The 27,372-nt window shown below is 42.5% G+C and overlaps 1 protein-coding gene across 1 annotated transcript in view; it reads right to left on the bottom strand.

Moving 5' to 3' along the window:
- VPS13C (vacuolar protein sorting 13 homolog C) overlaps positions 1 to 27,372 on the bottom strand; it is a 2,437,235-nt gene that overhangs the window by 2,037,346 nt on the left and 372,517 nt on the right. The window contains exons 13-14 of the mRNA XM_086955811.1: positions 16,839 to 16,966; positions 12,356 to 12,462 (exon numbers count right to left, since the gene is read on the bottom strand). Of these exons, the coding sequence (XP_086811937.1) occupies positions 12,356 to 12,462; positions 16,839 to 16,966 (235 nt within the window). The remainder of the gene's footprint in view (positions 1 to 12,355; positions 12,463 to 16,838; positions 16,967 to 27,372) is intronic.

Below are 27,372 nucleotides of genomic sequence, written 5' to 3' on the forward strand. Positions count from 1 at the left end.
TTGGTCGCCAATTTGATGGCCTCAGAATTTGGGACCCTTACCAACGCCAGTACAGAAAGGAACAACCTCAGTATAGAAAGGAAGGAACTTGGGAGTTATTGTCGATGATAAACTCCACTATGACCTTGATCTAGTAAAAGCACTTTCTTCTGCTGTTTTTTACACACTAAAATTAATAAAGAAGATCTGTCCACACATTTCGAATTATCTTCAAAAAACATCTCTGATTTTGGCCAAAGTAGACTATGGAAATGCTCTCTTTGTCGGCATCCAGGAAAAGTAATTAAAGAAAGTTCAAACACTGCAAAATGAAGCAGGGCGACTTCTTTCAGGAATTCCCAAAATAAGTCGGCGGCGTAAGCACTGGTCAATCTGCACTGTCTAAATATAGCAAAAAGTCTACAGTTTAAGACCTATCCATAACCTTTAAAGCACTGCATAACTTATGTCCAAGATACTTTCGTGCAAAATGTGCCTGGTATTCCCTAGGTAGAAAGCTTGGATCCTCAGAAGCAGTGCTGTTATCCCTTCCAAGAGCAAAGTGTGCTACTTGGGGTGGTAGGAGCTTTCTACTGCAAGCAGCTACACTCTGCAATGGCCTACCGGTGGACATAAGGAAATGCTCTGACTTCCTGAACTTTAGGAAGTTAATAAAAACCTGGATGTTCACACGCTAGTAATCAGCAGCAACAATGTCCCTTCAGCACGGTTCAAGACAGCAGCAGCACCAAGATGCCTTTGGGCATGCGAGTGCTATACAAAACCAAAAACTCAAATTAATCAAATCATCCAACCAACCACTTTTGTGGGGAGTACTGCGACACTGAATGTAAAGCAAATAAATCACTTATGCTTGGGCCTGAATTCTTTTCCTTTTTGTAAAATAACCTTGTGTTCAAATGTTCTATTGCTTTAAAGGAATTCGTTATTTACACTAGGGAACCATTTTGTAGTCTATAAAGATATAATTGTGTGGGCCTATTGTCAGTTTATAAAATATATCTTTCAACTATTTAATAGTCCCAAAAATCTGTTTAAAAAGGTTAATAGGGAGAATTCTCTTGACAAAATGAAGGGTTACATGGTCAATAAAACCTATTTCTGGGTTTAGCCTGCACAGCGCTTGCGATGTGCTTTGTATTTAATTTAGCTTAAAAGGGGCTTCTCTTATCAGCCTCTAAGGCCAAAGTACTCATCCAAATCCGCTTTAGTGGTTGGAACTTTTTTTCTTATATTAAGGTTGCACCGCATGTACGGTTTACAGATACTTATCTTCCTTTGGCTGCATGCATTTACAATACTCATCTACTAAGGCTATTCACACTGTTTAAGCCCCATTCACTGTCAAGACTTCAGGGACTGTTCAACTACAAGATAAGATCTCTTCCCAGGGAAAAGGCAGACAGCTTCTAACAGTATGTGGGAATGCAGCATTTTCTATTCATGCATCTATACCTTCCTTTGCACTTAGTAGGCATTATCGGATTGATGTACTATAAGGCAGTAGCAATTGCAGTTATAAGGGGATTGAGTTAAATGGTTCAGCAGCTGCATTGGCACCGGGACCAAATGTCATAACTCCACGAAACATCATCTATTGCTATATTTTACTACTAAATAGGCAGTCATAAGTGCAGTTATCTAGCAGCCTGCCTAGGGACAAAGCACTAACACTCAGCACTGTGCGCTGCTGTAAAGAGGTGCATGCATGATGGAGAATTCCACCCTGAGAAAATGTAAATGAAGTCACTCTGTGACTGTACTGCACAGTTGGATGGGCTAAAGGCTCTAATTCTGGCATTAGAAAATACAGATATAGTGTGTGATTTGTATTATTGTGTCCAGTCCTGTAATGAGTATTTATACTACTGAAGCCAGAATGGACTCAGAGATTCAAAAGGGTGCACAATCAAGAACAAGATGCTTCAGGAACAGGTGGCAAAGCTGAATGATTGATTGCCAGGGATACACATTAAGTCACCACGGGCATACACATTGCGTGGAATTCCAAGGCTGATAGAACCGCTAAAGCAACAGAGAAAACTACTGCAGTTGCTACAGTTACTCGTTCAAGTACAAGGATAGACAGAGACATCATTTTGGCTGTCAACGCTGCATGCAGCAAAACCGACCTGCCAAAAGGCTTTGCACTCAAGTACTCCTACAAGTTAGATGCAAAAAATGTACTATTCCTGGAGTGGGAGATAAAGTATTACCAAATTCAGACTGTAGGCTAGCTGCACACGAGGGTCTAACATCTGCACATTCAAGGGGGTGGAGGTTGCAGCAATGCTACTGGTGGCCAGGTCTTTACAAAAAGACCAAGGATTTTTTCCTCAAATGTGACATCTGCCAGGAGATGAAGGGTTCCACAGTGGCATGTCCATCATAGACTACTCTACTGATTTCAAACAAACCTCTGGCTTGTGTTTACCTGGACCATTGTGGCCCTTTATCATCAGATGGCACTTTCAAGTACATCTTGTTAGCAGTGGATTCCTTTTCTTCATTCCTATGGGTCTGGCCACAGCGGTGGGATGACACACAAACTGTTATAAGGGATCTGTGAGTCTTTATTGGGACATATGCAGTTGCCACATTCCATTCCAATCAGGATCCAGCATTTGTCTCCAGGGCTTACAAAGAGGCAATGGGAAGTTTGGGTGTGATCCTGTGACATTCCCCTCATCCATACAGACTGAAATGCAGTCAGGGAGAGAAAAAAGCAGGACTTAAATCAGTCTTTAACATCTAAGGTACTAGGTTCAGGTCATAGTTGGGTCCATCACCTATATGGAGTCCAGAGGGCACTGAACAATCTGCCTAGAAAATCCCTGGGTGGTCAAACTCCCTATGAGATCCTCTTTGGGCTTATGATGTGGGTACCAGACCTCGACAGTCCCAGCACATTGATGGCTGAAACACCATCCGACAAACAAATGTTTGGCTATTTTACAGGACAAACAGCTCCCGGTTAAATCTCAAAGGTTGGACATCTTGTCTGGCAGAAAATAGTGGACAAAAAATAATTTGGGACATCCTACAGAGCACCTGTACCTCTCCTGGCCATCGAAGGTTTCAAAACCGTGCTTCTTCTGCCTCTTGCTAGCTGCAGAAACCAGAGATTTGTCTCAATTGATTTGATAAAACCACACTATGCGGAAGATTCTCAACAGTAGGCCATGTGGGCTTCTGGGTAGTTACCTGCCTCTTCTCACTACCATACAGGAAGTTCCAATGGAAGCTTTAATCACTGATGAAGCCTCCTCTCCCAATGGGAGATAGCGGTACCCAACAATGAAGTATCCCTCTACCTGTCAACTTGTACAGAAACACAGATTTTAATTTGGAATTCTGTCACAAATTCCTTTTATGTCAATGTACCACAGATCAAGTCTTCTCCCAGTGCTACACAATCTGCATAGCTGCCAAAAAAAAACCAGACTGCCTCTGGCTACTTCATCAACTTTGATGACTTTTGCTCAGGCTCATCTGATTCACCAACACCAGCACCTCCACCTCAACCATTTCAGATGAGACTGCCTGTTTTCTATCTTTGGGTGAAAAATACATACTTTGTTCCTTCATTGCTACACCTTTGGATTACAATTGTGCTACTTTTTCTGATCCTTCGGATTGGCTTGTGATCTTTTTTCTTACTTCTGAATGGACACTATCTCTCAGAAAGATCTGATGTACAACTGGTGAACTTGGTTTTAACACCACATTCTACATCACACAAGGTGAACATTTCAGCTGTTCCAATTCCTGATGGGATTGTTTGTGATAGGGTATCGTATGATGTGTATGATACTAAGGAACTTTTGCAAATAGCATTCTACTGTTTTTCGTAAGATGAAATTAACTGCTTTCAACATTATGGTCATCATAGAGCAAGTACTCCACATGCCGGCTTTATTTACACACAATGGGAGCACTGGCAAACACCACCACGGGGTAGTTTAAAAACATTTGCATAGAAGGTTGCATATTTTTCGGATATGATGTATTAGACCCAGTGTCTTATTATCCACAGAGGCACTGTGAGATGCAGGAGGAGGGGGGGCAGCCAGCCTAGCACTGACAGGGCAGACTGAGCAGTATGATTATATATTTACACCAAGTAGAAACTCAACTGATGGAGTTCATCACCCCTGGTCTCATCCCATTTAGTATTGGTCGTGAAACTAAATCTAAAAGCATGTGCGCACGCTGCAGCTTTACTCTCAAAATGTTTTTGGGGCGTTTGTGTCCGGTTGAAATCCCTATTAGAACACGCTTTATGTCGAAGAAAGCATCAAGTGTGCACTGCGTGCTGTGCCTTGGTCTAATGGACACATTAAATATGTATAGTATCCGCTAACCCCTATTTATTCAGCAATTAACTCTCTTTGAGCCTGTCCTATCTAGGAAATCACTCCAGAGGTACGGTGTCTTCCGCGCACAAAAGGCATGTGCTGGGTCATACTCCTCACCAGCCCAGCATCCGCTAACCAGGGGCGTAGCATAAGGGGGGTGTTATACTCCCTTAGTAAATATAAGTTCTGATAAATAGTTGGCTACAGGTGTTTTCAGTTGTGTATGCTGAGATATCCGTCGGATTTCACCAGGAAGGTATTTTATCAATCTATGCCAGAGTGAATGTCGGAAAATCTGAAGCTCACCCCCCCCCCAACTTACTGACCAAGCAACGCTCCTGCCCCTAACATTGCTACATGCATACTGTCGTAATATTAAATGCCATCCTACTTTTGAATACCGTAGTAACATGCTATACCATTTCATTACACCACAATGACACAATCATTACAAAAGAGCATAAGACAGTCACAACTCAGACGGTGTCTTTCCATCAAATCGCTGCATGTTTTTGTGACTAAGGGTACCGTGTAGTCCAAAGAGAACTGCGCTGACTGCCCTTGCTTAGTTAAACAACATTTTTGTTGAACAAACACACGGTGCACCACACTGGGTTTTTGTATTTTAATTCACCTCACAGGCCCGGAGCCAGGAAGCTCCTGGCAAGGGAGCAGGAGGGCCGAGGCATCTACAGAAAGAATAACACGCACTCCCTTAGAAACTCACTAATTTTAACGAGGTGGAACTGATGTCTGACTTGTGGCAGGGGTGTTAGGAGTTTAGAGGAGCCCCTTGGAAGTCTCCTCTCAGTGACGTTATAACTCCTCCTGAAGACTGAGTATAGCTCTGGGAGTTCAACTGTGCCATGTGCTGATTTGGTGTAAAGGCTGTTTTCTTAATGGGGATATTGGTAAAGGCAATGCCAGGAGGTGCAACAACTTCTTTTTAGAAGTGCTCGCACCAGTTTTATGCACTCTTTCACAATATCATGCCCACGTTGATGTTTTACTGCACAGCATCTCGTTCTCGTCATCTGCTGCATTGCATGGAGCCGGAGCGCGTATTCACCGAATGTGAAGAAAAAAAAGCGCTGACCTAGGAAACGCCATAAAGAAAGTTCGTAAAGAAAGTGAAAGCGCGATGAAGCGCCGTACCCGCACAGCAAACACGTGCACATCTCTTGTTTGGGCACGTGAAGGAGCTGAATCAAGCGTGCGGTGGGAGAGGAGACACCATGCGTGTGCACATCGCCTCTCCGTGCGTGCACATGGTTTTTCTGCCTTCGCACATCAACCCCACAACAATAGGCTTGCCAGGGCGAAGCAGCACATGCGCTGCGTTCACTAGACGAGACCTCAAAAAGGAGGAAAGAAAAACTAAGACCCTACCATCATCTACCCTTAACTAAATGTCCCCAATTGTGTCTTTAATATAGATACATGTACATGTGTTTTGACTCCCTATCTAGTACCTTATACAAAAGGTTGAAGGTGGGCAAGTACATATGAAGGGAAGAGCCCTAATAACAAGAACCTCCCCTAAATGTCCCGGATCTCAACTGAAAATGTTGTTTATAGCTAGTCAGCCATCCGCTATCTCTACGACTTTACGATACTGTCTAATATTCATCCGCCTCTTGCACTGAGCTGATGTTATGCATTTTGTTGTGCATTATTTTTAAATTTGCAGGATAATTGAGCTGGGCTAAAGCACCAAGTTTTCCTAAACTCCTCCAGCTTCCTGCCCATTTCCCACTGCCCATTCAGGGGAACACGAGAAAGGTCAGAGCGGATTTCATATGAGAAATCGCCAGCTCTAAATGATTTCATTTTTAGAGCCATATTAGGAATTTTCTTTTTTAAGGAGTAGGTCAGGATCTTCCTAGGTTTTGTCCTTTCAGGATGCCTCCTGAAAAGGTCTGTATGAACTCTCTGGATGTCTTTCTTAAGGTTCTCCTCAGATTCCTCAATCTGCAGATTCTTTTAAGAGTGTCACTATGTAGGACTTGAGGTCTTCTCTTTCTTTCCCGTCCGGGAAATCCAAAATACGCAGGTTGTTTTTCCGAGAAATATTCTCCAGCGTCTCAAGCCTTTCACGTAGAACCACCTCCTCCCTCTTGGGAGATGATATATCGGCTTTTGCTGCCCCCAGATCTTCTCTTAGATCTCCCACTGTGCTTTCCAAAACGAATGTTCTTGAGTTTAGGAGATCAATTTTCTTTTCAAGCGACTCTCAGAACACCCTAATCCAGAGTTCTTCAATCTGTGGGGCGTGCCCCCCTGGGGTGGCACGACACCGTCTCAGGGGGGGGCGCACACTCCTCCGTAAATCTAACCTTTGTCCTCTACTGACTGAAGAAACAAACGGCAGAGTGGAGCTGCAGGGGCCCGAAGAAGGGGTGAAAACCATTAAAGACTCATTAACAAGAAAAAGGTCTTTTAAAGACCTGTGAAATACTCCTGGCTGTGTGCACAGGAAGCTGTTTTATCCAGGATGCCACACACTGGTTTTGGGGAGGGGAGGGGGGGGCTATCCTGGTTAATTCCTACAGCTGAAAGCTTTAGCTGCAGTGGGAGGCAAGGAGCCCCCTTTTCTAAAACTAAAAGCAACTATTTCAGAGCTGAGGAGACTCCTTGCCTCACACTGCAGATGAAATGAATGTCTGTTACTTGCTTTCAGTTTTAGCAGAGAAGGCTTCCTTCCTCCCACTGCAGCTGAAGCATTTCAGCTCTAGGAATTTAACCCCGTCCAGGGAGGGACAGCTCTTCCCAGAAAGGCGACAATGTTGCATTTTAAATTACACTGGCAGGAGCACAATGATCACAGGGCTAAAAGGGTTTTAAATTGCCAAAAGACAAATCCCAGTCAGGTGTTTAAACAGCCTGCAAATTGCTTCTCTTGACACTAAAAATGGGTTATAAAGAAGTATGTATTCATTTATGATGTGACTTTTCGGTCATTATTCCCTTTTATTATCAGTCATTTCATTCAGGCAGCCCTAAAACACAATTTAAAGTGCTCTCTATTTATATTTGCTGTTCAGAGTAGCACAGATAAGTGCTGAAAATAGAGCTTTAGGTGACTGCTTATTTTTGTACCAACTGGGACAACAAAATAATGAGCTGGCAACCCTAATCATAAAACTGGAAATTTGTTGCAAGATCAGCCCAGTATTTATTTCCTCCACCCTCGATCCCTGGTTAATGCCATAATTGCAATAGCAATAGTTTAACATATCTGAACCCTGCGCTGCAGTCAATAGCATGCTAAGTTACTGCAAGTGTCAGGGAATGCACCCTGCATTCAGACAACTTGCTCCTCATTCTCGCCCTTCACTTTCATGCTCACCCTGCACTCACAGCATTCACCCTGCATTCAGTGATCACTCTGCTCTCACAATGCACCTCCGCTTTTTTCCCTGTACCTCAACCTGTAGCCACACAAGCACACTACACACCCTGCACTCATGTGACACTTCACTCACCTGTCCCCCTCACTGCTCAATCTGCAATCTCACTTAAACAAGCGCATCACTAACAATGCATTCATTAGTCCTACTCTGCACTAACATGCACACCCAAATTCATATGGTCACCCAAGTCACCCTGCAGTCACTCCACTTACCCTACTCTCACACTGTTGCATACCTCACTGTGCACTCACATGAGCACTCCTGCCACCCTCACAGCACAGAGGGTTAATGTGCCTGCTACAAAGAAGGTGTACCATGCAGATCAAAGAACTGAGGGGCATATGTTCAAGGAAGTTGAGGAGTGAGGCATTAGCAGTCATGGGTTAAAGCCTCTCTCCGCCACTTCAGAAACGGAGGCTGCACCATATTTACAACAATATGGTGCAGCCTTGCGTTTCCCCTGCGCTAGCGCTACACTTCGCAGTATAGCGCCAATGCAGACACCATTGCGCCATAGTGCAAGGGTGTCTGGGTGCAGGGAAAATATTGTTTATGTTCAGGAGGCGGACCTTCCTGTACATAAACAATCTTTAAATGCCATTTGTCTCACTTCCATGTGTGCCGCTTAATGCAGTGCACACAGAAATCACAAAATTGATTTTTTTTAAAGAGCACAAATACAAGGCATTTTGCTTTTTCCATGTGTGCAGCACAAGGCAGCACACACGGATGAATTAAAAATGAGGAGAAATAATGCATTTCTCCTAGTTTCGCCAGCTTAAGACCAGGTTTTCCCTGTTCTTAATTTCAACGCTGCCTCACTTTTACGCTGCCCTTGTAAATAGGGGGCAACATCAAAATCAGTGCCTGTTGCAATTGAACGCCCACTGCAACACCCAATGCCCACCCTTTCACGCTAAGCATAGTATGAAAGAGGGCCTTATTTAGAAGGCAGCGTTAAGCCAAGTTAAGTGGCTTAACTCTGTCGTGTAAATACAGCAATGCCCCTATCACCACCACAACGTCTTAAAAAGTGACGGTGTGGTGTCTATAGGGGCTTCTACATATGCCCCTGAGTATGATGAAACTATGAGTAGTACTATAAAAAAAATTATATGTTTGCCAGAAAGGTGCTATAGAGAAGGTGCTATAGAGAGATGAGGTGCATTGTTGGTGAGTGGTAGGGAGGGAATTCATGGAAAAGGAGTTAACACTCATTGTTTTGAACATTATTTGCCGGATATGGCCAGGGATATGCGGGTGGCGGTCGATTATGTAGTGTACCAGATTCCAGAAATTTGTGTCAGGTAGTGGGGGGGGGGGGCCGAAATTTTAAAAAATTCAGCTGGGGGAGGGGCTCAACCTTCAAAAGTTTGAAGACCTCTGCCCTAATCTCACCTTGATTGGCCTCGGAAACTGAGAACCCCTTCTTAATATCTGCTGAGATGGTTGAAAAAACATCTTCCAGAGATGCCACAGAGGGACCCTTATTTTCACAATCTTCAGGGACTTTATCAGCCCCTACACTACTTCGGACTGCCGTGCATTGACCAGCCAAAACTTCTCCTCCTGCAGAACCCTTTCCTTTATCCAAAACAACGCCAGGAGCTGCAGATCAGGCGGATGACGTAGGGGGGGCTTCCCACAGACTAACTGAAAAGAAGTGAAGGAGCCACTGCCCCTACCTTCATAGGCACAATGGGTGCCGAGGTGATGCCAAAGGGCAGGCGGTGGATTGAAAGTGTCCCAGTTCCACCACAAAGCATTGGGAAGGCATGTAGCAATGCAGCACAGACACTCAAAAACATATATCCTATAAATACAAGTACTGAACACAATCCTTAGGGTCTACAGCACATAGGACACGAGCCATGGTCATCATTTTTAGTTTGTCCTAGAAGAGGAAGATGTTCAGGACCCAAAGATATAGGATTGGTCTCAGACCACCATCCTGTATGGGTACCAAAAAGTGCCATGAGTAGGACTCCGTACTCCTCTCTACCTGGGTGACTCTCTCTATTGCCCCTTTTGGCCAGCAAAGTGTGTACTTCCCTGGACAGGTTGGCAGTATGATCTAATGAAGCTCAGGCAAAAATAGGATAAACAAGACCAGGGGGTAACATGAAAAAGGAGGGCATAACATTTTTAAACAACCTCCAAGACCCACTGGTCTAACGTAATAGCACAACAATAAAGTAGGCAAAAAATTAATCCTGTCCCCTACCAGCTGCAGATGACCACTGAAGGGGGAATTGTTTCAGCTTGGTAGTAGTAGTGGCAGGTGATGAAGACTAGGACTCTTGCTTCTGTTAATGGCCATAGATTCTGCTGCACCATGTTCCCTAGAGTTGTGAAAGGTCAGCTTAAACTGCTGTATTGATTGGGAGGGTTGCCTCTGAAACTAGCCTTGGAACTTCCAGTACTGCTGGTGAACCTGGCTGACCAGGGTCAAGAAGCCTGTGGAGCAAGCATTAGCACAGCTATATATGAAACTCTCCAAGGTGGAATTTGCTTTTCCGCCAGACCCTGATAAGCATCACAGTCCATTGTGTCCAAATGAGCCCATAAAATCGATCTGGCCACATCCTGTCCCTCGTGCACCAACTGAGCTCTGACATTACTTGGGTACAGCAGGCAAGATCTCGCTTGCTTCATTCTTCACAGTAGGCAATTGTAATTTTAGCATCTCTGTAGCTCTGAGTACTACCATTGCAAAGAAAGTGCTCTCTTTGGTACGGGGGCCCAATGGTGAGTCAAGGAAACTAGAGCTTTATGCATCTAAATACAGAGCAGCACCAGTGTAGAGAGAGGGGGAGCAAACTGTCTGTCATGGGAAACATGTTGAATGCCATGCACAGGTTCAGAATCTGAAACAGATCCACGCATAGCCTTAAGCCACTCGCAATACTGACATTGAGGCAAGGGCACTCCACATGAGCATTCTCAGGCTGGGGAATAAGATATGGTAATTTCGTAACATAACATCCACCAAGTTCTAGCCAAACTCGGCTGCGGATCTGAGATAGGCAAACAAGTCAGATCTTAACAGGCACTTCTGGACCAGAGGTCAGTGCTGAACCAGTCCAAATGACAAGGCTTTCAGCAAAGGTGTGGGATGGTGCCAGCAAGGCAAGGCAAGGGCCTAGCGGGGTCAGTTGGCAACAGGGGATGCCTCAAAGGAGGTTAAACTGTAGGTACTGGCAGATCTATGGTGCTCAAGGTCCATGAGTGGCCCAAATTGCTGTAGCATTGCCTCCAATTCCTCAACCAGTGGAGTCGATGATGAAGCCTGGGAAACTTGGGGCACATCAACTATAGAATGGGGACTGGAATTAGATGGTAGCTGCACAATCAGGTCATTAGAATGGTGACTATGTTACCTCTCCCTGGAGTGGGAGTGGTGGTCTCCTCCTGAGACTAATCTTTTGACTTTGTATTGGTCTGACCAGAGAATGGTGACCTGATCCGGGACCAAGACTTAGATAGGAAGCTGGCCCAGGACTTTGAATGTGGCTGACTTTGTTTCTTGGGTTTGATGATGCATGACTTTGCACAAATTTGCTTCACACTCCATAACAATCCTGGGGTGCATTAGAGAATTTATTACAGGACTTTGAGCCATGCTTGGAGCCCGGGCACCAAAGGTAGATGTTATGTAGATCACTGTCCAACATTGCAGGTGGAGCACGGTTTAAAGTCTGTAGTCTTCTTGGGGGGCATTTTCCATTGCACGCTGTAAGGTGTAGGAGTCGGTGAACAGCAATGGCAAGTTTAGGAGCTCTAGATTCACGTTGAAGGCTGTGGAAAAAAGGTACAGATGTCAGCCCATGAATGGCTCTGTGTTGTCACTTTAAGAGGTAGATTGAAGCCACTGCAGAGCCTGAAGGTGCCACTTATCTGTACGCAGAGGCTGTTGCAGGAATAACATTCCATATCCAGTATGATGTCTCTGGGAAATCAAAGGGTTAGGAATCTGTAGTTAGAAGGATCCATCAGAAATGAAAGACCGTGTAATCAAGCAATGCCTGATCGGGAGATGACTCAAAGCAACCAAAGGCCGAACGAACAGAGCTAAATCCCTTGTGCTTTGTATTGACATGAAACCTAAACAAGTTGTCTATGGCTAGACCTAAAAAGGAAGGACAGTTAAATAGTACCATGTATTTCCTGTCAACATGAAATTCGGTAAATTAAGACTGATAGAGTGCAGTTTTTACCTGAATTTCAAAATGCACAGTTTTAAGTATAATGAGAAGATGTGGCATTCCAGCTAGAGCGGTCGACTTCGAAACTGGGGAACGGGGTTCGAGTCTAGGCAGAGGCGCTCAACATCCTGTGATTCTGGGCAAATCACGTAATCTCCCCGTAGCTATCAAAATGAACGTGTCCCTCTATAATGCAACTGGTTTGCGCTATCTCGAACTTCTAAAAATAAATAAACATTCTACATAGATATCAAATTGATGTAGATAAAAAGTGTTCTGTTTTCCCTGGACTGTTATACTGATCCTAAAACGCAGAACGTGACTGACATTATCGCCAGTCAATACATATTTTTGTTGCACATCTGACTGTATTGCTTACCATTGTTTAGAGTTGGTGTGCAGAGGTTTATCTGGCCTGTACTTCCTGTAGGGTGCATTTCGTACCATGTAATCTACAGACTCCAACAAGTCAATCATACTGAGATACTGCAAACATCAAAGTAAAAAAAAAATGTTCATTAAAGTTTAGAACATTTGTACATTAAAACTAGAATTGCATACATTTAAGAGTAAAACATTTGGGTATTATAATGCAATTATTTTTAGCAACAGTATTTAGTAACAAGTCATACACTTTAATTAACTGTGCCTTGATGCTAAGAAGTAGCAAGGAATAGGCTAAAGAAAGAAGGCCAAAGACGGCCACCACACAATCCTTGCGGCACCAGACAACAACTCTATTCATGTGGACAAAATAACCAAGTACACCAAAAGAAACAGAAGTAAAGTGCACTTGCAGATACACACTAACTTCAAGCAGATCCAGAGGACACAGCATCAGTTATTTCACAGAACCAAACATATTTATATTATTAATTCATCATCTTCCACTATATTTCGATTTCATTACAAAACCATAAAAAGAACATCACATTAAAAACAGCAGTTTGTACAAACAATTCATACAAATAATAATGTTAAGGTGCTTGTATTATTCACAGAACGTAGAAGAGCGCACAGTATCTTGTTAAATGGTGGCATCGCAATTACACATGGCCAGGGCCTTCACTTGCGACAAACCTTTAAGAGCAATCAATTCATAAAAACAATAATTCCAAATAACACGTTACTGTAAAACAGGTGAGTTCGTCGCCTAACATTTGCAGATATCAAAGAGCAGGTCTAATCAGCCTAAACTTCAAACTATTCAACAGAGTGCATAAAATGAGATTTTCAAAGTGCTTGTAGTAACCACAAAACATAATAAAAAGCATGGAGTCTTTTTGGGCAGTGCCGTCGCAGGCACACCGGTCCAGAATTTTCACTGGCGACCATCCTTTGGGAACTATTAGCAATAAATGGAAAATGTTCTGCCTAAATCTAGTTAGAAGGAAATGCCGATTAGCGTTGGCGACAGATATTAAATAGGGTTGCGAGATCAGGACAGTTTTAGTTAGACCTAGAAACTAACTGGATGTTTCAGAAGTTCACAGTATTCCACCTATGCTTGTAAGAGGGTCAAGAAATGATTTTATCCACCCTAGGTTGCCTTTAATAATATGCTCCGGATGACCGTAGGGAGTGAAATTCCTCTGATTAAAAGCTGCTTCCTTCCGGACCCAAACTGTAATCCACCTCAACAATGGATGAAGGGCCTATTTGTCTGAGATGTATCCCTGCCCTAATTCCCCACGGAGAATAAAAGAAGGGGTACTCTGGGGAAGAGATAGCAAACGTCTCATGAAACAGTTTAATTCTGTCTGAATTTTCGACAGCTCTGAGTAACCCCAGATGTCACTTCCATAAAAGACAGCCAACATACATTTGGCCATGTATATTTTCATTATGGCTATAAGTGGTCTCTGGCCCAATCTAGAGCTAAAATCGAAAAAGGAGCAACTGTCCTATACAATAAATGCTCTTTAGGGGAAATTAGAGAGAAACAAGAATTCAGGCTGTCAAAAAAGACGCACATATAATTAAGGGCATTAATATTTTCCAAGGATTTCCTTGAGAGCAGTAAGATCTTAATTTTTAAAGATATGGGGCTCACTACCATGGTATGAGATTTGGAAAACTTGGTGGTGAGATCCAAGTCATTCATAAAAGTGACAAAATAGTCCTGTAATTGTTGTAAATCCACGGCGGTTCTTTTTGATTGTCCTACTTAGGAAGACTGGATATACAAATTACTTTATATAAGAACTATCTAACTCTTTGCAATCAAACAAAAAATAATACTTGTGTAGGTTCAAATGAGTGATGATTTTAGATGTTTTCAGGGCTACGAATTATAAGCATTCAGAATCTAATAATAAAGTTGGTCTTTACATTTTTATGAACCTATCCTCTGCCAAATATTATAGTTTATCTTTTTGCACTTGTATTAATATAAGTGACAATACCTATATCATTAGATTACATACTATAATGTGCTGTAAAATGAGTCAGGTGCACATGCTGATATTAAAAAAAATCCTTTGGAACAGTATAAATAATGTTTTATTACAAATGGAGCTAGATTCTGTAACTATGAGTTTAAAAAAATTATATGTAAGAATGAAACATTGTGTTGTGGTCTGTGTGTTTCAAAATAGGATGGTTATAATAAAATATTAATGTAATTTTACAACCTTAAAGAAATTCTCGCAAAGAAATGGCATCGATGTATAAAATAATTTTACTCAGAAAAGATGCTTAAATAATGTTTTATCAATGAAGAACTTGTGTGGATTGAATACTGCAGTAATCATGGATCGACTTTCACATTGGACCTTAAGCTCACAATTACTGGGCGAGCTTCATTGGCATTTAAGTGCCTCTACCAAAATCATGTATTTTAGGTATTCATATTTGAAGGACTACCTGTTGAATACACTGGCAGCAGACTTGGGACTGAAGAGCACTTATAACATACATAGTGCGATTATTAAGGCTATATGATGTTTATCCGTTACTGCCTAATTGTAAGTATGTTGGGGAATGTGCATGCACAGGGGTACAGGAGTGTGAGGGTGGAGTGGATGACCCTGTATAGGCGTGGGTGGTGGCTGGTGTTGTGTCTGTGTGGAGATTCTGTAACTGTGAAGATGCGAGACTGAGAAGATATGTCTGTTGGGAATGAATAGTATGTGAAAATGTGCTTGGTGGGGAGGAGAAAGCATATGAATGTGCATGCAACTGCTGCATGGGTACTGTCTTGAAAGAAAATGAGACATCACAAGAATAAATTAATAAAGAAGGGAGTTGAGGTAATGTCTCAGGGAATGTATAAGAGCGGAGAGGATGAACTTTAGGTCAATCTAAACTGATAAGGTCTGGGACATATATTCCTAATCCACTGACTGCTTGCTGGTTATTTTAGTCACCTTCTAGTCAAGGTGGCTAATGCTCTTGTTGATGGCCAATATTGCTAACCTCCTCATTGTTGCCTTTCATTGCCAGTGCAATCCGATGGCATTTATTCATAATCTTGGCTGACTGTAACTGATGTCATTTGTATCTCAGTCAGTAATGGATTCTGAGGGACAGAGAGGGGGTATTGTGCATTGCTTTCCATAAAAATCGGATTAAAACACTGTATGAATCTGGTTTGAATCAATCCTTAGCAAACAATTTGTCAAAAGAGACAAAGAAAATAATTTGCTTGCCCAGTGCCCCCATGATTGGTCTCAACATAGGAAATAATTTAAGGCAATCGATGGCTTGCAGAAAACTATCAGAATATTCTGTGGTCCGTTGTGAAATAGGTGCTTCCTAGGCATTTGCAGTTTATTACAAGGCAATACTAGCAAGGACCCATATCACTATAGAAGGCAGCATCAAAGATCAGGATCTGTTCTCAGTAGTAGATAATAGGGGAAAGTTTGTATAAGCATGGGAGCAGACTGTTCCTCCACAGTACCCCACATTTTGATCAGTAAACTGGTTTGCCTTAAATTCATCATGGGTATTACAATATTAGCTTTTTGTTTTCTAAAGCCAGACACCTGGGGTGGGTGTGATGAGTAGTGCTTCAGAACTGACAACACACACAGGGCCAGACTGGCCGTAGAGGGAACCTGGCATTTCCCCTGTGGGCCGGAGGGGTAGGGGCTGGATTTGTAGCCACGGGGGCCACTTTTCTAACAGGGAGGCGGTCTTGCAGCAGTGCAATATCGACCCCCTGTAAGAAAAGAAGAGCGTTGTTTCTTGCATCCAAATCCACCCCCAATCTCCCCCCCCCCCACTCCCGGCCACCCGCGCCTTCTCCCCGCCCAGGGCTGATCGAACAGCAACCTGTCAGGGCTGATTGCTGTTCCCAGTCCGGCCATGACACACTGAGGGACACAGTTGTCCATTGGTATCACTGTTGGGGATTATGGATAATACTTCTAATTAGAAATACATTTTACATGGGGCCCCTGAAACTGTCTTCTTTCAGAAATACTTACATTGTATTAATCGTAAATAGGACAACATTGCCAAGGTTCAAGAGGTCTTACTTGCTTCTGTGAAATTCTGTGTCCAGCTATGACTGGGTTCCACAAACAGGGAGGAAAAAAAGTACGTCTTTACTGTGGGTGGCATGACTTGACCAAGAAGCCTTGAAAGGAGCAGGTCTCTTGCAACAAGATAGTGCTAAACATTTATGAACGAATAACCAGTCTCGCATTGATCTAAAAAACTAGGCACTAATGGTAGTTACCTATCAAGGTAGAGAGGAGACGACAATACCAAAGGCAATTCTGCTCATAATGTATGCAATCAAATGAAGTGGATAACTTAGACGAAGATGGGTAGAACAGAGTCAGAGCTGATAGTTCACATATGACAAGAAAAATAAAATGCCTAGCAAAGAATATACGGTCGTTTTCACTGACCTGAGGTTTAGTTAATTCAATTGCAATATTCTGCACTTCCATTTTGCAGTCCAATTTCGGGGTCTTTAGCTCAGTTTCTGCATGTGGGTTGATGTAGAGCTGTGCAGAGGCAGATACTGGCTGAAAAACTAGTGAACAAAGAATATACATATACGATTTCAGCATTTGGTAATGTAAGTTAAGCTGTGCTATTGTAATACCAGATTGATATAAATAATTACTTTTTTAATTATTATTATTTGTGCATAGCTTATCACATTGTATGCTATCACTACTGTTTGTGGGGTTTTGTTGAAGAAACCTCTCAAGGGGCAGCCATTCACTTTTATTTGACTCTAGGTATTTCCTTTTTTTTTTTTCAACATTTTTATTAGCAGCACAGGAAAGAAATGTAATCAAAAACAAACATATCAAGAAGATAGCAATGAGAAAAAGAAGAAGAAAAAAGAATTTCAGATCATGGACAGGATAAACATATCATAATAAATGAATTCTCATTAGACCCAGACACATCAAGTGTAATTCATGTTGCAGGCAAATATTATAAATCAATATTCATGTGCTAAGTAGGCCTTGAATAAGTATTTGTTTCAGCAAATAACAGACCCCCAAATCTTATCAAATTTAACCAAGGCCTTATTACCTCTAATCCTAGCCAGAGTAGATTCCATACAGTGAATCTCATTAAGTAATGACCACCATTCCATGAAGTGTGGGGGTGTAGGGGAAATCCAAGCGCGGGCGATTAGAAGTTTTGCGCACGATAGCATGATTGTAATTATAGACTTGTGGTGTTCGCGATATTAACATCAAGCAGAACTAAAGCAGGATCCAGGGAAAATGTACATCCTAATTTTAATTTCATTACATTCTCGACCGATGTCCAAAATTCAGATATCTTAGGGCAAGTATACAACATATGCACCAAGTCTGCCGCAGCAAACGAACATTTAGGGCATTTAGTTCTATCAGTATAGCTACTGTTAGAAGCCCATTTAGAAATTCTTTCAGGGGTATGAAAAAGCATGCAAGTTGTCTTAAATTGTTGCAATCTTAAACTTGAGGAGAGAACGACTTTATGGATATTGCCCAAAGATCTGTTGATAGCTGCTGAACTAATATTACTCCCTAGCATCCTACTCCATTTCTCCACCAAGATACTACAATCACTAACTCTGTATGTAATGAAGCGTTTATAACAGTGACTTATTAGGTACTTATTCTTTTGAGAATACAGGCTCTCCCATATAACAGTGGGCTCTGAGATACTCTGAAGCTGCATTTTTCGAATCAGGAAATCATATATTTGCATATACTTGTATCGCATAGTATCCGTAACATTATATAGTGTATTAAGGCTCTCAAAGCTCAACATCCCATGTGCGCCATATAAGTCTCCAAGTGTTTTTATTCCATGCGCTTGCCATATATTGGCGGCTCCATCGTTAAATATCCCGGGTAAGCCCGGATTTCCCCATAAAATTAAATTAGGGTGAAAGAAAGTCAAATTACAAAAAGCCTGTATATTGCGTCAGATTTTTACCAAATCTCTTGCGGTCTTGAACCATACGCTTTTTTAATTAGGGTCGTTAATCCTCCAGAGAAAAAACTTAGCATCCTTATCGAACATAAACGTTAAAAAGTAAGGTCGATTGTCTGATCCTTCCGAATTAATTAAGTATCTCATACGTCCAACATAAGCGGACCAAAAGTTTAATTTAAAATCCGGAAAGTTCAGCCCTCCGGCTTCTATAGTCCCTTTTAAAAGAGTCATAGATCTGCGGGCTTTATGATATGCCCATATAAAACTACTGAAGATACATTCCAGGATTCTAAAGAATAAGTTACCTAAAGCCAAAGGAATAGAGCGGAATAAGTAAAGGAATTTTGGTAGTATTATCATACGTATCAGATTAATTCTGCCTATGATATTTAAGGGTAGTTTATGCCATTTTTTTAATAGAGCTTTAGTAGTTTTAACTAATTCATTATAATTTATTTTCGTTATATTCTTAACTTGAGCAGTGATTCTAACCCCTAGATAGGTGGCCGTTTGACATAATCCAATAATTGCACTCCCCGGTTTGTAGTTGGCAATTATTTGGGTTTTATTTATGTTTAATTTATATTCGGATACATCCCCGAATCTGGTTGCTTCTACCTTAATGCCTTGCATAGCTTTTACGATATCAGTTGAGTAGATAGCAATATCGTCAGCGTAAGCTGTGATTTTTAGTGTATGCGGGCCAAATTTAAAAGGAATGATATAAGATTGAAGTTGTAGTGCTTGGAGAAATGGCTCTATTGATAATGCAAATAAAAGAGACATCCTTGGCGAGTTCCACGAGTAATAAAAAAAGGAGCTGACGTCAAGCCTATCATATAAAGATTTGGCCCAATTCAGGAATTTACCCCCAAAGCCAAACCCACCCATGACTAGCCACAAGTACTCCCACCCCACTCGGTCAAATGCCTTTTCTGCGTCTAACATGATCATACCGAGTGGGGAGGTTTCCTTTTCCGCTATATCAAAGGCAGTTACCGCCATAGTGATGTGTGCTGTAGTATCCCTGCCCATGACAAACCCATGTTGGTGTGGGCTGACTATTTTGGGTATAAAAGGTGCTAGTCGGATGGCCAGCACCTTTGCAAAAATTTTAGCGTCTGCATTAATTAAAGAGATAGGGCGATAAGAGCCGCAATCATCCGGTGGTTTCCCTTTTAAAAAAAAACAAAACACATTTTACCGTATTCCAAGAGTTCGGGGCTTTCCTACTATCCCCAATGAAATTAATAACTTGAAAAAAGAGTGGTATAAGTTCCTCAGCAAACAGCTTATATATTTCCACTGGGATAGTGTCCTCACCGGACGTCTTCCCAGATGGCAAAGAGAAAATTGCTTGTCTAATCTCAAGCTGACTGATTTGAGCACAGAGTGAGTCCATCCCGAGGGAATTAGGTCTAATGAGGAAATGATCCAGATAATTCTGGATAGATGTTGCTGTAGGGAAGATCTCAGGAGTATATAATTTTTTATAGAATGTTACAAATTCTTCTAGTATTTGCAGTGGTTGGTCGATTATAGTGTCATTAATGCCCTTCAGATTTTTAATCAAGGTAGTAGCTTTCTCCTCAGCTATTTTAAAAGCTAGTAGTTTCCCGACTTTATCTCCACTTTCATATTGTGTGATTTGATTTTTATGCAGTTTTATGCTGCTTTTTTCCCAGAAGGTGGTTTTAATGGCTGACTTAAGCTGTCCCAGACGCAGTTCTAATTCAGTTGTGCTAATGGTCCGTAGGCGAAGGGCATCTGCCAATAATAACTCTGCTGATAGAATGTCATTTACCAAGGTTATGTCTTTCTTGCGATTTTCTGAGTTCTGATGAAGAAGAAATTGCTGAGTAAACCCACGTATGCTTGCCTTGCAAGAGTCCCATACCATAAGACATGTAGTAGAGTCAAGATTAAACTTAATAAAATCAGAGATGTGCACCTTCAGTTGTGAAATAAATAGAGTATTAGTAAATAAATGCCTAGGGAAGGAGAAATGTCGAGGTGCTGTGTATTTCTGTTCAATATCAAATGATAGTAATATTGGGTTGTGATCAGAATTAATTCTAGGACAGAGTTCGATGGTACTAGTACTTGCTATTCTATTAGAAGCCAAGACCATGTCAATGCGGGAACAGAGCCGATGAGGAGCCGAATAATATGTGTAGCCAGGCGCAGTTGGAAAGGCATGACGCCAAACGTCTTTTAAATCATGCAAACGCCCTAGCTCAAGAATGGCGGCCCGTGTTCTCTGCATTTGTTGAAAGGAATTACCCCTTGTAGTGTCAATCTGATAATTCATTATGCAATTAAAGTCCCCCATGATAAACAATTCTCCTGACCATTGCAACAGTTCCATATTCAGTTGGTCAAATACGTACGCCTCATCAAAATTTGACCCGTAGACAACACAAAATACCAGTTTACTTTTTTCAATAGTTAATTGGACTATGGCCCACCTCCCATTCTTATCACAGGCAGTTTTGTTAATGTCTATTCTAAGCCGTTTATCCCTAAGGATGGCGACCGCCCTTATTGAAGCATTAAACTTGGAACAGGTTAGCACCTCTAAGCCCAAATGACTCAAGATTTTTTTATCTTTATAGGCTACATGTGTTTCTGATAGAAATGCAAAATTGGGTTTATACAGGGCTAGTTCTTCCCGTACCAGATGCCTTTTCTTTTTACTATTTAATCCTGCAACATTCCAAACTAAGCATTTTACTCGAGACATTTAACAAAAAGAGAGAACCTCAAATACATCCTGTCGTTATGTGTAGTTAAAACAAATAATAAACTTATCTCTAGTTGTTTAAGATACTTTTCCTCCTGTGCTATTTTTTCCAAACAAAACCCCCCTCCCCCCAAACATTCCTGACCCCCCTCCCCTCCTACCCCTTCCCTCCTCCTGAGAAAGGATACCCCTCCCAAATATACTAACCCAACTGCCGCTGTACTGGCAACAAAAGAGACGGAGCTGCGTCCGCGAGGATCCAGCTGTATAATGTTACCAACTCCAGACCATGTATATTATCTAACTGTTTCTTTTATCACAATATAGTAATATATTCAGATTCAGCTGCTGATTCTCTTAATTATTGCCCCAATCCGATCACACTAACCAATACATGACTTAATTCAGTCTAATTTTGATTGATGATCAAAGATTTTTTCATTGTTTATTTTCCGATTTCCATTGATCCATTATTTGCTCTACCTCCCTTTCTTCCATACAGTAAAATGAACATCTGTTTTTTAGAACCTTTAGCTTAGCTGGTTCTTGCAAGTAAGCCTGACCTCCCAGCTCCTTGATGGGGTCAATGTATTGTCGAAGTTTCCATCGACGATCCATCGTGAGTTTACTTAGATCCGATCGTACGAAGAACGTGACTAAGTCACTAGTAACCGGGGTGTTTGGTCTTGCTTTTGATGAGACTGCTTGGCGAAGAAGAAAATTACCAAAAAAAATCAAGATAGGGCCCGGGTACTGACTGTTTTTATTTCTTTGGGTCAGAGGGAGTTGGTGGTCACGTTGTATCTGTGAGTCCCAGTCCCAATCTGATAACTCTGGGAAAGCTTTCTGAAACAAGTGAACAACGTATGCTCTTGGATCGGCTCCTTCGACCCCTTCCGCAATGCCGAATACACGTAGATTTTGTCTTTGTTGCCGATTTGCTAAATCTTCGAGTTTGACTTGCATTTGGCAGATCTGAGCCTCGTGCTTGTTCACTGTTATTTCAGAGCGGGTTGTTTTTTCTTCTGTTAAGACGACCCTTTGTTGTAGTTCTTCCATCTCTTGAGATATAGCCCCTAATTTCTGAGACATTTCATGTAGCGTTGATTGAGTCTTATTACTGTCATCCCGCATCTGCTGGTAGTGGGATTGCGCTTCATGTTTCTGTTCGTTGAGCAGTTGCAGGATCATTTGAAATGACGAGGAAACCTCCCCGTGAAGATTACAATCAGTGGATGCTTCATTTCGAGATATATTTAAGGGGGGGTATATCATTAGTGCAGTCTACCCCAGTTAAGCCATGACTGGCGGTTGTAACTGAAGCTGGTTCAGGTATTCCGGATATTCCAGATACCAAGCTGGGGGTGGAGATCACCCCCGGTGTTAACATTTAGGAGGTAGGAAGAGGAGAAGACAGAGCGCCCATTGTTTCCGCCGTAGCAATCACACTATCAGTTTCTTTCATCAATGCCACCACAGAAGAAATCTCATCCGCAAGGCAGTTTGTCTCCCCTGAAATAGCAGCTGCACCGGAGAGACTGTCCTCAGAAGGCTTTGATGCCAAAGATTTAGCCTGTGCCCATTTCCTTATAGGGATACTCTCTGCTATTGCTTTTGTTGTAGTAGTTTTAGTTTTGCATGTAATCTTTTTCGTCTTATTCTTATTTTTACCTCTTCCTTTCCTTATGGCGTTCAGAAATTCCTTAGCTGAGCACGGAGGTGTGTAATTACCAAGTTCAGGGTAATCAATATAATCCTCATCCGTTTCAGTATCTTCCAAGTGTCCAGTCAGATGCTCAAACAGAAGCTCAGCCGGTCTCAGCTACTCTTGCCACATCTTTTATTGTCTCCTCTCCTACAGCTGACAACTGCCCTACCGGCCTTACCATCTCTTCTCCGTCAGCTGTTTCTTTATCGCCGGAGTCTTCCAATATCACTACCGCTGATATAGAAGCCGACATAGGTGGAAAAGAGTCGGCGTTTGCTTTGGCATTAGCGTTAGAGTTAATGTTAATGTCCACAAGAGCCTTTAGATGAACCGCTGGTTGAGCCTGTACAGAGCCTTTTAGTGATATTGTATTTGCACCGTTCAAGGTGGTGTTGAGTGCACTCTCTAAGACAGTATCTGAGACAATAACTATAGCATTATTCTCCCCCTTTGTTTGATTCGCTATGGTTTTGCCCTGTGCCCCAAGAGAGATATTTGGTGTTGTTGTAGAATCATTAGAGAGTACATTTGATGCATTCTTATCAAGTACCGCAATGGGTTTAACAGGAGTTGGCAGAGTTTGTAAAGCTGGTAAACAGTTAGGTGGCTTACCGACGTTTGGTGCAGGTTTCTCCAGTTTACCTGGTTTCTTTCCAACATCGGGGATTTTTGCCTCAAACGTCTCCATGGCAGTTCCTACAGCTACTGTTGCAGATACAGGATTGCTCTCCAATCCTGTAGTCAGCCCCGTCTGTTTCGTGGTACGTGTAATCCTGGTAGTCGTCGGGGGCTTAGGTGCCATAGCAAGTCTCTCTGAAGCAGTTACAGATCCAAAGCCTGAGCCCAAGCTTAACCCCCAGTGAGTCTGCAGATTAAATAAACCAAACGCCGTCCAGCCCCTTGAACTTTTGGGGGGATGTGTCGAAGTCGGATGGTCCTAAGTATTGCCTTTACTCAGCTTTCAATCAGCCGCAGACGCCACATCCAGCCCTCGCTGTTTAGAAATTCGCTTTAGTACCCCCAGATCAGTGCCTTGGCCCCCTCTTGCAGTTCCCACAGTCTCCCACGAGGGCAGTTTTAACGATTCTCCTTCGTGTCCGTCTCCTACGGCTCACTCGGCTCTCAATCAGCCTCTCTGCTCTCTGCTCAGAGCCTCCTAGTTTGCCTCATCTGCTTGCTTCCCTTGGAGCCTCGGAGCCTCCGCCTTCGTCCCAGAGAACAGGTGAGCTGCCCCTGCCGCACTTCAGCTAGTTTCAGTATTTTTTTAAAAATATTTTTGGTGTTTTAATGTTCAGGAGCTTGCAGTCACCACCCTTTGCCCCGTGATACCTCCGCTGGTTTCAGTGCCTCGACTCAATTCCCGTAGATATTAGGATTCTGCTGCCACTCTTCCCCGTTCACACGCCACACGCCGCCGCCAGAACCGCCAGAGCCGTAGCCGGGACCGCCCATGCAATGCAATCACCACCAGCCGTCAGCTGGCACAAACTGTTGATACGGGCCGAGCTCACTTTTGTATCTTCTTTTGTTTAGTCGGACATTTGAGTCAAAATAAATCATTCCTGTTAGATCCTTTCGAGTGTGTCTCAGGTTCGTTCGCTCAGGAAAGAGAGTTTTTTTTCTTTAACAGTAGCCATTCACATTCAAACATAGCCTGACGTAGCCAGACCCTCGCAGTAGCCGCTCTCCGTACTGGCGGCGTCCGTCAGTCCGCCATCGCTCTCTTTCAAACATTAATTTCTAATGGAATATGTGTGAAGTGTGTTTTTTTCACCATTCTTGTGTGCAGAGGGGCCATGCTTTAGAAGAGGGTCGTAAAGCCCCTGCCCTCCCTCAACAATGGTAATCAATAGCATGCTACTCTCTATGAATCTGCACATATGGTTTATGACATGCTGTTGTGTCATCAAGTGGAATAGTTTTAAACAAAGTTATATTACCATATCTGGAGCACAAGGGGTTAAACGCATGCAGTGAATAGAATCACAGCAAATAGACCTCCAGAGTATGGCCCGTTTTTGTATGTAAACAGATAGAAAAATTGGATCTGTGAGGCAATAAACATTGTTATCACAAATCAGTTAGAATATATTGTGGTAATAAAATGGAATTTGACCTTTGTACTATAGTAATACACTTGTGAATGTGTGCTTACTATTACATTTGCACATTTATTTCATTGGCAAGGTTTGGGTCTGTGTGTGTAGATATATATAAATCTACACACAGACACACACAGACACCCACACACACACACACACACACACACACACACACACACACATACACACATACACACACACACACACACACATATCCTGGCACACACACACACACACACACACACAGACTCACAGTATTTTCCTCGAGAAAAAAAAAGCCAAAAGCTAGGATTTCACAATAAAACTAAAAATGCCCCTGGAAATTCCGCCCTTGTGATTAGCTCGACAACTCCTAGTTTGCAGACCTGCCATGCAAACCATAACTTGCATACCAAATGCAAGGTTGATGACCACACCCTTAACGTAACAGAGGACTTTAAAAATGGTATAAATGATCTCAACAGTAACAGTACATAGTACTTTACTACTAAGGTCATAAGCATTTTTTCTAGTAAATTATGGTACCTCCCCACTCTCAACAATGTTAATAAATAGAATATTACACTCCGCACACAATTATATACACACGGATACATACTACCTTATTGTGGCTACAACTAGGTAGTTGTAGTTAGGTCTGCTATTCCATAGACGGAGCGTTTTTGGGGTTGCTAATAACTTTGGCCCAGTTTGACAAATCTTCCCAAAACCTTCCTCCCAAAAAGTTAATCTACCTCCGCTCCTTCCTGAAATTTTTTAGGGTGATTGATCAAGTAGGGGCAGGAAAAAAGGGGTCAGTGTCCCAAAATGCTAACTCTCCATGCATTATCCAAAGACTTCTTTTGAGAAGGTTGCATCAAAAACTGCTCAACTGAATTACAGCACATTCAGCAGTAAGCAGGATCTTGGTATGAAGACTGTGCTTTCGTGACTTAGTGTGAATGCGTTCAATAGCATTTGAGATATTGAGGGCCAACTAAATATAGATAATTGGACCGTTGTGCTCACGAGAGTCTCAGAGACTCTGTCTTGCAGGAGCGCCAATTTAAATATAGAGCATTCCGATTGGCCAGGGAGCTTTATTTCCATTGGGTCATCTGGCTTCTGCAAGTCTCAGACTCACGCAAGATAGAGTGCTCTCACTGGCTGCCACAACAAGAGGAAAATGTTGCTGGAATCTATTACAGGGCTCGGGGAACTAAGTCCACTGTCCTGAAGTTATAAAATAAAAAAATATAGGGGAAGGGTAGGGAAAATCCGATCACCTAGTCCCGCTCCCTCCAGGACAAAAAAAGAAAAAGAAATGGCACAAAAAGATGCAATCAAGCAAGAGTCTCATGGGATCAAAAAAAAAAAAATGTTTACTGGGGCGCATTTATTTATTATAAGCCCTGGGGAGCCTACCCCAGGGGCTGTGTCTGTAAAGGGAGGGGGCATGCTTGCCCCTGTTCCTGAGCCTTCGAGCTCATCCCAGAGGCCAACAACTACTTTTAAGGGGAGGGGAGCTGTGCGGCCCCCCTCCCATAGCCATTAGAGGCCCCAAAAGGTTAGATGGAATTCCTTATTTTAATTGCATCTGTGAAATTATATTATGGGGAAGGGGGTTGCATAGCCCTCCTCCTCAAGCCTGGAGTGGCCCTAAGGAGCCCTTCCTGGGGTCGACGGGCGGACTGGCCCACACAAGAGTCTCTTTCCATACTTTTGAGTCTTTCCATACTTTCGAGTATACACACACGTCACCACACTATTAATATCGGAGTTCGAAAACACAGGTAATGAAACAGGAAGACTAACACACACAGAGACTTTGCAGAGCACGTTTGTTTGCTTATTAAGTGTTTGTTTGCGCTTGGGTATTCTATGCGCAGTACTTTTTCCTGTTGAAAATTAAGAGCCATGAATATAGTATGGTATGGTATTTCTTTCACTTAGAATCGTGGGAGCATTGTGAGGAGGTTAACCGATACAACGGCTGTCATTGTTGCAAGTAGGAGGTCTTACGCTATGCATTTCTCGGTATGTGGGGAAACTGATTGTTAACTGGTTGTTTCTGGATTTGCACAGCGAGCAAACCATGAGGGTAACACGGAGCTTTGAGGCATGCTTAAAAAACCCACATCACTCATGGCCATGTTTGCAGATGAATGGATAATAGATGTATTTATGGTTTATTTACTCAGCATTTTGTATCTGTTCCTGTAGGTGTCCCTTGCGTGCTGCCGTCGGCCAACGGCAGCACTACCTCCCTAGTGCTGCCGACGGCCAACGTCCGATGCAGCCCCGCCCACTCTTCAGAACGCCCGCACCGCGGCAGAAAAACCGCTGCAGTTAATGCGTTAAAAGTACAACACATCGGTATTTTTCAGTTACCCTGACGAAGGGCTAGTGAAAGCCCGAAATGCATTGAGAAGCTCAAGAAGCTTAGAAGGAGGTTTTTT

The sequence above is a fragment of the Lissotriton vulgaris genome, chromosome 2_1, assembly GCF_964263255.1.
Source record: "Lissotriton vulgaris chromosome 2_1, aLisVul1.2, whole genome shotgun sequence".
NCBI lineage: Eukaryota > Metazoa > Chordata > Amphibia > Caudata > Salamandridae > Lissotriton > Lissotriton vulgaris.